At 42.9% G+C, this 11,132-nt stretch overlaps 1 protein-coding gene across 1 annotated transcript; it reads left to right on the top strand.

Annotated features, from left to right (window-relative positions):
* The first annotated feature begins 3,697 nt into the window (after positions 1-3,697).
* On the top strand, positions 3,698-10,874 carry oser1 (oxidative stress responsive serine-rich 1). The gene is made up of 4 exons (XM_004068596.4): positions 3,698-4,246; positions 5,850-5,959; positions 8,152-8,229; positions 9,639-10,874. Exons 2-4 carry the CDS (start codon positions 5,883-5,885, stop codon positions 10,507-10,509), a joined length of 1,026 nt encoding a protein of 341 aa, XP_004068644.1. The 5' UTR covers positions 3,698-4,246; positions 5,850-5,882; the 3' UTR covers positions 10,510-10,874.
* The last annotated feature ends 258 nt before the right edge of the window (positions 10,875-11,132 follow it).

The raw sequence follows: 11,132 nt of genomic DNA on the forward strand, positions 1-11,132 counted from the left end.
AAAGGGGGCCCTAGGAAGCTGATGCCTCGCTACATTGGTCCTTACCCCATAATTGAGATCGTCAACCCTGTGGCAGTCAGGCTTGGTCTGCCCCGTACTCTCAGAGTTCACCCGGTGTTCCACGTCAGCAAACTCAAGCCTGCAAAGGACTCACCTCTTCAGCCTCCTTCCGTGCCCCCCCCTGCACCTCGTATTGTGGATGGAGATCCTGTGTATACTATTCGGGAACTCCTCGCCTCCAGGAGGGTTGGTCGAGGCGTCCAGTATCTGGTGGACTGGGAGGGTTACGGCCCTGCTGATCGTCAGTGGGTGCCAGAGCGCCACGTCCTCGACCCAAACTTGATTGCCCGTTTCCACCGTGACCACCCTGATCAGCCTCGTCGGGGTCCGTCTGGGAGCCGGACTTTGTGAGGGGGGTTATGTCATGGATCAGCTGGCAGCTGCACCCTTCTCCTCCCCCTTCTGTGTGTTCACCTGTTTCTCTCAGCTGTTTTCAGTTTCCTGATTATGTGGTTTGTTATTTAAGTTTCTGTCCTTGTTGTTTTCAGTGTCGCAGAGTCCTGTTTGTACAACTGGATGTTTGACTTCTTTGAGATTTCGAGTAAATCTGTGACAGTCTACTTGAGTTCGAGTTTGAGTTCCTCCTTCCTGCGTTTGGGTTCCTTCGGTCACGAGTCGTAACATGATCAGAATAAAAATGATAAAAAATGTATCAGAGCCTGAATGATTATTCTGACCAATAGATGACTATAATAAATGTTTATTTTTCTATAAAGGTCTATGGGACTTTGGATCATGTGGGTGGGGGGGTGGGCACTCAGTTCAGTTCTTGGATACATAAACATACACATATACGTAGTCAATTGAATCGGTTAGTTCAAAAGGAGCCCAAGTCCAAGAGGTTTGTTTTTCCAGGAAATGATTTTAATTGCATAGCTTATAGGGAGGCTACACCAAATGATTAATACTTTACCCAGATTTAGCACCAGTTCATAGCTTACAAATGCTATAATATGAAGCACCTCACTTTGTTTTTAGGAACAGTTGGTGGCAACTTAGACAAACTAAGAAAGCAACAAGAACATGACCTAATCACAGGCATCTCTGTACTATCACAAAAACGTCCGGAAAGCTTGACAGATAAGCAGAAACTAGAAATGCTCAAACTACATGAAGATTTGGATCAGATTTATAAGAGAAAAGCAAAAGGAGCTTTTATTAGATCCAGAAAACAATGGCTCGAGCAGGGAGCGCAAAACTTTTCCTATTCCTATAAAATGAAGAAGCATCAAGGACAAATAAACACAATTAATAAGCTAAAAATCAATGACATAAATTGTAGTGATGTTAAAATAATCCCCAACTATTGCTCATCATTTTACAAGAATCTGTATTCATCACAGCATTCTGAAACAGAGGCTAAAATCTTTAAAAAGTACCTTAACAATTAAAGACTCTGAAAAATAATTTTATGCTAGTCCAGTTAGTCTTGAAGAAGTCTGTGACTGTATCAAATTGTTAAAACAAAACAAATCCCCAGGAACTGATGGAGTAATTTCTGAATGTATACATTATTCTCCCAGCAGATGGCCCTCTTTTCATTGGAAGTTTACAATGAAAATATTTCTGATACCTTACCATGAAGCATGACCCAAGGACTTATTACCCTCATCGCAAAACCGCACAAAGATTTATTCTATATTGATAATTGAAGACCAATCTGTGTTCTTAATGATGATTATAAAATTTTAGCTTTGTTGTTTCTCTTTCGGCTTTTTAGCTTTAGTTTTTGCAAAAAGAATTTAATCTGTTCTTAACTCAGTAATAGACTCATCACAATTAAGTTTTTTAACAAACAGACAAATCGCAAATTTTATTTTTTTTATTTTGGACATACTCGATTACTTATCTAATTGCATGACTCGTTTATGTTATTACTGGACTTTTTTGTACTTGCAGGTACACTGAAAACATTGGGACAGATAAACAAGTTTGATGAAAACTAAAATGTATCTACATTTTACTTTAACATAGAAAACATCTTATTTGTTTTCATTATTTATGATAATAAACTTTCGTCTCAGTTTCGTCTAAATAAATATACTGATTTTGTTAACCAAGGGGGTATTCCAGAAAGCAGGTTATGCTAGCTCCCACGATAAATTTGAGGCTACGAAAGTTGATAACCTCAGCTTTCGGTTCCAGAAATGGAGGTATGTTTCCGGGTAGGTCAAGTTACCATGGCAACTCATGCTCTGAACATAACCTGGTCCGGAGCAGGTTTAGTTGAAGCTTAGTTTGTTTACAGAGAGGTGAAGCAGCATGGCGTGTCCATTTGAAGATGATTTAGTGGATGAAAAAGCTCAGATAATACTTTTTCCACCATGAGAGGGTGAAAAGACCACATATGGATGTTGGAAAGATAAACTTTTTTACTTTGATCTAACGTAATTATTTGCTTCAGTTAAGATAAATCATTTTTTTTGTTAGGAATTTTTTTGTTAAAAATTACACGTAGTTTTCAGACAGTTATTTTCCTTTCGTTCAAATTAATTCAATTAAGTAGGTGTAACTTTGATGCTGCTGTTAGATCGGCACCGCAAGGGATTGTGGGATATCATTCCCTTTGCCTGTCTGGACGGATTTGGGTCTAAGTGTGGGTTTTTTACTGAATGTGTTTAGTTGTATAGCTGTTTTACTGTGTTTCACCGTGTTTGGCCGAGCTATTTTGTCTTACTATGCTTACGTCTCTGCACCATGAGTGAGAGTAAAGGATAGGATGATGAGTTTATATAGCACCCCTACCGCGTAATAGTTGTATGACAGTGACGGAAAGTTCTTTAGTGAGTTTTTGCACTCGGTGCATTTTTTTCCGTTCTTTTTATTGTTGTAAAAATGAACATATCTGCCGGCTCAAACTTAGACATATGAAAGTTCAACAAATTTAAGTAATTAAGATGGAAAAAACATTAATGGAGTAATGTGACATTTAGTTAGATAAATACGTAAATTTGAGTTGTATAAACAATTATTGAGTTTAAATAAATTTAACTAAATTATTTAAATTATTTTTCAGCCGTGTTACTTTTTTGATGGACTTATAATTTTTAACCGCCGTCATTAAAATCTCAGACTCCGTCTCACTTCCGTCTCAAGTGTCGCGCTTTCTTTTTTCTCTCCACGCGTTTCCATGGTGACTCCAGAAATCGGCGATCTATTGAGAATGTCTTTATGTACCGTGCGTTAACCCAGGGTTACCAAGTCGAGCGTAATTAGGCCAACTCATATCCGGTCTTTTGGAACCGACATACCCAGAGTAAGCAAGTTCAGGCGGATTTCAGCCAGAAGTCAGGCTCAAAGTCAGGCTAGTTTAAACATGCTTCCTGGAATACCCCCCAAGTATCATATTTACAAAACTAAATTAAACAATAAAGCTTTCACATTTTTTTTATTAATAGGCCCAAATTAGGTTTCACTTATGTTCAATTTCTCCCAGTACAAACAAAAAAGCAATAAAACATGTCATTTTGCTCAGCTTTAGAATTTAATATAATTTATATTTTTGTGAATGTATTTCCCCTTTGCGTTTACTTTGAACAATTGATGTTCCATGTTATTTGCTGCATGTCATTTGTGTTTTGAATAAAAATAAAAAATTGGGATTCTTGGAGCCACTTCCTGTTTGGAACGCCAGGGGGAGGGGCCACTCAATCTTGTTCAATATACAATCAATGCTCTTGACCCGTGGGTAATAATTTTTCAAGGACATTTATCTCAGGTCTTTATTCCGTGTTTTCACATAAACTCATATGAATACAGTAAATATTTATAGCCGAGCGACAGACAGACTGAATGACGTCACTATGATTTTCGTCCTGTTGACGTCAGCGACGCTGTTGTTGCAAAGTCACTGCGACGGTTCGACTGTAAACAAGCCGCGGCCCAGTAGGGGTAACTGCCCCTCCAGCGTGGTTTCTGACGCCTTGGTTCGTTCGTGGCGCTAGTTATTGGCTGTTATTCTGTAGACTGACGTCTAAACCACAGCTGGTCATATTTCGGCCCCGTGCGGCTCGTTTAGCTTCCAAAGGCTCGCGTTGCTTGCTAGCTGCTAAAGCTAGCACAGGAGACAGTGCAGCTAGCTTGTCGGCGCTATCGTCAGTCTCACTGTCGGCTCATCTCCTGAGAAGAACCCTCGCATGTCCAGGGATTCTCCCTTTCTCTTTGGCGAGTCCAGGGAAAGTTAACCGTGAGTATTGCGGGTAAACGTATACGCAGCTTTTCAGAGTACACGCAATAGTTTGACGATGTCTGGCTCTCCTCCATAGCTGTGCGGACAGACTCAGTCAGAGGAGCGCCTAACAACCTACTGTTTACACCGATCCTGAAGGTTATCGGACTCTTTCACAGTCCCCTCAGGAATCGGGCCTGAAGACTGAACGGAATCCAGTTTCTGTTCCATAAAAACGTCTGTCTGTAAAGCTTAGCAGACACGGAGGCGCCTGTAAACCAGAGTTTGAGCTGCCTTTGCTCTTTGGTTGGTTCAGAATCATGTTGAGGTTTCAGATTAAATATGTTTATCTTCCACCATCAGTTTTTCCTCTAGCAGAGAAAATGCAGAGATGAAAAAACACACGGTGCTTTAGCATGACTCATCATTTTCACCTCCGGACAGGCGCGCGCACACACACACACACACTAACACACACACACACACACACACACCCCATTTAAAAGTCCAGTCCTGTTAAGGGCAGGGATATGAATAAGAAAGAATACACTCCAAGACACCTCCATCTTTCTTTCTGTAACATCCTATTTCGCTGCTACTTAAACAGATGGATGTGTGTGTTAGTGTACATGTATGTACATGTGTCTTAGCTAGTTTGTTTCTGTGTGGATCTGCAGGTTTGTGCAGACTGGGGGTAAATGTGTGTTGATAGGTTTGTGTGAGTAGTTGAGTGTGTGTGTGTGTGTGTGTGGGTGGTTGTGCAGAAACTATAGCTTGTATTTAGTTATTGATAACATGCTCAAGAAACTTTCCTCCTCTGCTTTGCTGTTTCCTCTTTTTATGCCTTTGTTTCTGTAATCTATATATCCTTTGACCCAGAACACTGTCCTGCAGTTTTTCAACCCTACCCAGCTCAAACACACCTGCCTTTGATGACCGCCATTATCTGCAGAGCGTGACGATGAGCTGAGAGTGGTGTGATTAGGCAGGATAACTTTGCAGAACGCTCAGGACCGAGTTTTTCGAGGACCAGGGTCGGAAACATAGATCCATGTTCCTTTTTCCACATCTGCCTCTCTGTCTGTCTGTCCATCTGTCTCTCTTATCTGGTCCATAAACTACAACAAAGCAAAGTAAGAGTGGTTGCCATAACAATGATAACTCAGACCGCTCCTTACTGATGTTGTCTGGTTCCAAAACGGCGGGACCCGTATGGTGACTGAATTGGCTTGATTTTGTTAGAAGAAAACATTTTCCCTGGGAGACGTCACACTGGCTCAGTCCAGCTCTCATATACAGTCAACGGTCTATCCAGTGGGCTCAGTATTTTAGTGGTGATGGCTAGTTAGTGAGCTTGGTGCAGAGGTTGCAACCAGCACACCTGTTCAAATAGCAGAGCATCTTTGCCAAAAGGGTCATATTTTTTACTCATTTTAGTAACTCCTTCATACGTCTCTGATTTAATGTTTCTCACATTTCTAATTTCTTTTGAGGATCTGAAGAACATTCCCCCGTTTTCCTATTGCTCTCTCCGTCTGTGCCTTACACATTTTTTTACACAGAAACTCCAGACAAACCAAAGATTTGACCCATGACTTCCTGTTGTGTCTGCGTGTTGCAGCTGGGTGGCTGGTCAGTGCAGCCTCCTCCAACCATGGAGGCAGGAGGTCAAGACTGTGAGGAGGAGATACTGCAGACAGCTTTCAAGAAACTGAAAGTAGATGCTGAAAGGTAACCACCTGCAGACTCACCTGTCCCCTCCAATCCTCCCAGTTTTTTCACCAGCAGCACTTCTATTGCTTCTTTAGTTTAACTGAGTTCCAGCCCAGGTATTTCTGTGTTCTGCCTCAGTTCTCTTTTGGTTCTTTCAAGCAAACTTTGAAAGTTTGACCTGAGCTGATGAAAACTGAACTCCAGAAATGAGTAGATCTTCTGGTCTGTAACCCAAACCTGAAATGGAGCTTAGTCCTGTCTCCCTCCACCTGTCCAGCCTTTCTCCTGCATTCAGTTGTGCATCTGTGTTCTTATCGATGCTGGGTGTCAGGGTCAATCAGTCAAGACACTTTTTAATCGAATTAAACTATTTGATTTTTGGTGGTAAAGAAGAGCAAACTCATCCAGATTTACTAACAACTGTTTTTGCTGGTTGATTGAGCAATAGGTTCATGTGTGATACACTTGTGTTTGCCATTGGAGGCCTCACATGGGGCTCACATGATCACTAACAAACTACATCGTCTTATCTAAGAAAGAAGAGTCTTTAGTGGGAGTGATTGTCTCTGATATAACTTAAGGTCTCCTCTACTTCATGTTAGCAGATGAGCAGCTCGCCCTGAAACGACTTTAACATTATTTAAGCATTGTTAGAAATTAAAATCACCTTTTTTTGTTTTAACACAGAGTCTGAACTTTTCTAATTCAATTACTATTATAACCACAGTAAGAACATTAGAGATTTTCAACCAGTGGTCATGATGGAAATGAAAGCAAGTGACTAGCTAAACCTAGTCAGTCTTTCAAAAACCTTGATTTATTTCAAAGCTCCTCCTCCATGAATTTTCCTCTTAAGATGTGGTCCTGATGTCAGCTCACCGTTGTTTTCTGACTTGATCACTTTGCTGTTACCAGCAGCAGTGGCCTCCAGCCAGATTGCTGTGAGACAACAGTCACGTACAATATCAAAAAAAAACGCTCTAGTGTGTTAAAAGCTCTGCTGCAATTGTAGGCTTGTAAATTAGAACGTATCAGTAAAAACATTTAAAACCTCAAGCTTGTAAAGGATTAATGATGATATTTTTTTGATTTCAACCAATTATGACAAGAAGACCAAAACTCTTTTACATACAAACATTCAAAGAAAAGATGTTCCTCAGTTTCTACGTTGTTTTCTACAAAAGACACAGATCGCTATTCCAGTTAAAGCGAGAACTGTATTTTCATGATCATAGGGCGACCCGGGTTGTAGGGCGCGGTCTCAGTTATGGGTGATTTTTCGGTATTTGACACATACAAAAGGCGCACCGGGTGTTAAGGCAACACAACATAACATACCGGTAAAACATGCATGCCAGTGTTGAACATTTCCTGCTATGATGTTTCTGACCGCGGGCGGGGGAGATCTTCTCCAGAGCCGACAGCCGATCTTCCTTCGGGGGTTCACTTCCCGTTCAGACCCTCAGAGCCTCCAGATCGGGTTCATAATAGAACCAGTCTCTGTGCTTTTGGAGGAAAACCTTTTTGTTTTTTTAAATTACTGTTCTCCCTAACTGTGAGTAACACAAAATGAATGCGCTCTCACACACTCACTTGGCTGAGTGTCTGCCCCCTCCTTTTGCAAACGGGGGAGTGCGGCATGCTGGAACTCAGCAAACACACAATACAGCACACATACATACACACTCATTGTAGAAAAAAGCAGCGAGAGAAAAATCTAAGTTGGTTCTCATGCTGTCTTCTACTACTCCTCCACCAATGTCTCAGAACTACACATTAGGTGCACCGCCTCATAGGGCGCCCCCTACAGTTTGGAGAAAATGTAAAACTTTTCAGTGCGCCTAATAGTCGTGAAAATACGGTATGTAAAAAATGATTGGAAGGGTAAATGCCATTCAGTGTTTTAAAGGTCACCTCTTTTGCTTTGTGAGGGACAGGATATAATGTTCGTATCCTTTTAGCCTCTGTGATGCTTGCAGCCGGACTTGTAGCTTCATGTTTGCGGGCAGAGGAGGGTGCTTTGTTACGGTGTGCGCTCCGGAGAAGGCTTTGGACCGCAGTCCGTCCGGCTGCTCTGCGAAAGCTTTAACGGTTTCTTCCTTGTCCACGTTGAGACACGTGCTCCAGAACATTTTCAAGTCAACGTCAGAACGATGAAATGAATGCACTGTCAATCCACTGAATGCTCTGAATCCTCTCGTCTTCTCCAGAATCCCGGGGCCTGTAAGTGTTACAGAGGCGGTACCAGCAAAGGCCAAACTCAGCTGTCCGAAGGAGCACTGGCACTGGTGAGTTTCTTCTAAACACAGGTTGGCCATCATCATGACCCCCGTTCAATTTGTCCGTGCGGTCAGAGAGGTTTTTACCAGGTACCTTTCAGGATTTTCTCCTGTAGTGTGTACTGTCTGATTTGAATCAGATAATGGTCACACGCGGGGGAAAACAACTTGGAGCTGCAGCGGATGTGAACAGGTAGAGAGGCGGGGGCGGGGCTTAGACTCACTGTTTATGATTCCAGACTCGCAACAAACTAACAGCTGTTTCCTAAAAAAAAATGAGTGGTCATCCATAAAATGAATATACTTTATTGGGTTTACTGGATTTAAAGGAAAAAATAGAATATCAAAGAAAACATAACACACATAAATAATTAAAATAAATAATAAATAAATATCCTGACAGCATTTTGAATCAACACAAGTATCACCACATGAACTATCGCGATGTATCGGCGAAATGATTTTTTCTAACACCTCTAGTGTTGCGGCTCCCTGTTCTTTCATTTCTGTGGGAAACTGATCCAAATGGCTCTTTGAGTGGTAAAGGTTGCTGGTCTAGAAGATAATAGAGTTAATACCTACTGCCTCTTCATATTTTTCACAGGTATGTCATCTTTTGCTTGTCATGTCATCTGAACACAAATGAATGAAACTTTTTTTGGGACAAAAAAGTATTTAGTCAGCTGCTAATTGTACAAGAGCTCCCACTTAAAAAGATGAGAGAGGCCTGTAATTTTCATCATGCAGACTTAGCAGCAAAGGTGAAAATCTGCTGTGGCCGCCTCCATCTGACAGGAGTCGACGGAGACCAACATAAAAAAGACAAACATGTAGTACACGTGTGAGAAACTCGAGACCCATGGGCCACATCCGGCCCGCCGTGTAATAAAATCCGGCCTGCGAAACAATATATAGCGGTGGTAACAAATTAAGTACAGATCCCAAAATGCGGAGCTTAAGCTGTCTTGCCGAACATCAGTGTTGCCAGATTGGGCGGTTTCCCACATATTTAAGCGGTTTTGATTCTAAATTTGTGGGCAGAAATAGTTTTGGACGGGTTTGGGATCGGTTCGGTCGTTTGTAGTTGCTTATTGAAACAGTTCACAGAACAGTTCAATTCTGACCATTTTCAGACGGCAATGATAAAAACATACACTCAATTGTTGCAAAAAATTTTCAACGTTTATTTGCCCCTGTCTCAACAATATGGATTGTTCATGCACAAAATATAATCTTTAAACTTACGGGGTACCCACAGAGTAGTGCTGTCAGTGTCTGCAACGGGCTTTTCTGAAAGGGGGCATCCTAAGGTACATCCATGCGGAACTTGATGCTTGTACCACAAAATGCTTGATTATTTTAATTACCGGTGCCACTAAATCATCTTCTCTCTGCTCTTCCTTTCTCTCCATTCTCAGTTGCACTCGAAAATCTACCAGAGGAGCAACCAGGAGCCAACGACGCCGGAGATCCAAGTCCCCCATCCTTCACCCTCCAAAGTTCACCTACTGCAGCACCAGCACGGCCTCAGTACTGCCACCATCTGGTGGGTGTCCGAAACACCAGCTCTTAGCTGTGCCGGAGCCTGGAGATCCGCATCCATCAGTCGATGAGAAGACTGCTCCTGTGGTCCTCCCTGCTCCCTTGGCTGCCCACTCCACCCCTCTGGGCTTTGAGTCTGGTTCTGGTTATGACACGCAGCATGGAAGTGGGAGTTCTGCTGCAGCTGCCCCCAGGTGGGAGGCTCCCGGTTCTTTACCTGTCCAGCTGTGCAAGGAGAGCGGTCATGAAAAAAGTGCCTGTGGTGGAGTGGATTGTGGAGCTGCAGCACAGTGGAGGTCCAGGGCTCCAGATGCTGCCGATTTTCGAGCTTTATCGGAGCTCCACAGTCGCAGCTGTGCAGAGGGCCCACATGTCTCATGCTCCTGCTCTCACGGTGCGTGCTCAGACGTCCAGGACGAGAGCGGGCAGGACGGTGGACTCCCATGCAGCTGCAGGGCCTCTCGACAGGGATGGGCTGGTGTGGAGGTGTATTCCTTCACGGGTCTCCGCAATGTCATCTCCGAGTGTGAACAGGGCCTGCCGGGCCCGGAGGACAGATGCAGAACTCTGAGCAGCTCCACTTTGTCGTCTTTGTCTGCGCTGCCGGCAGGATCGCCTCGATCGTGCTCAGAACAAGCACGGGCCTACGTTGATGACATCACAATAGAGGACCTTTCTGGCTACATGGAGTATTATCTTTACATCCCCAAGAAGATGTCTCACATGGCTGAGATGATGTACACTTAAGAGCAGAATGACTTCCATGGTATTAATAAACTAAATAAAGAGGCTCAGTGTTTGTGTGAAGGAGAGGGAATGTCAGGAACCATGAGAAGACAGAAACAGGGTTTCAATTGATGCCACTTTCACTGTTTTGATCTGGTTTAAGAGGCCTTTCTAATGTACCGGCACTAACACAGGACTACTGACTGCTTCTCATTAGTTGGGACTCTTACAGTTCACTTTTTTTTATTGATCATTTACAAATGAAGTTGCCAAAGCTCCTTAGATGAGGGCAGCTTTGTGATATCTGCTGTGACTGTAGTATTTTCAGATCAAATGTCACCCGTCTGAGTTCATTTCATTCAATAAAGAAGCTTTTTCTGTGCCAACCTGTGGGGTTTTTGTCCGTTGGCGCTTCCAGAGACATCCAGCGGGACGAAGCGTCTTTTCAAACAGCTGAGTAAACATTCATTTACCACCTTCTAAACCTGTTCTGAACGGTGAGGCACAAAAAAGTAGGTCTGGCAAAGTGCATTTGATCACTTTTCTAAATGGAAAATAGCTGGCAGGCAGGTTGCAGGGGTGTGGAGTGCGGACTGGCCATGGGTTGTCACGGCCTACCTCTGCCTGTGGGGGCTCAGGATTGT

Source organism: Oryzias latipes, chromosome 5 (genome assembly GCF_053564925.1).
Source record: "Oryzias latipes strain Hd-rR chromosome 5, Olatipes_Hd-rR_3.1".
NCBI classification, from domain to species: domain Eukaryota; kingdom Metazoa; phylum Chordata; class Actinopteri; order Beloniformes; family Adrianichthyidae; genus Oryzias; species Oryzias latipes.

What these genes read in the sequence shown, in the direction of transcription:
- oser1 (XM_004068596.4), top strand. Translation starts at nt 5,883, where the DNA reads ATGGAGGCAGGAGGTCAAGACTGTGAGGAGGAGATACTGCAGACAGCT. An exon ending in CTGAAAGTAGATGCTGAAAG is followed by an intron (nt 5,960 to 8,151) that starts GTAACCACCTGC and finishes CGTCTTCTCCAG; the next exon opens with AATCCCGGGGCCTGTAAGTG. An exon ending in CCGAAGGAGCACTGGCACTG is followed by an intron (nt 8,230 to 9,638) that starts GTGAGTTTCTTC and finishes CTCCATTCTCAG; the next exon opens with TTGCACTCGAAAATCTACCA.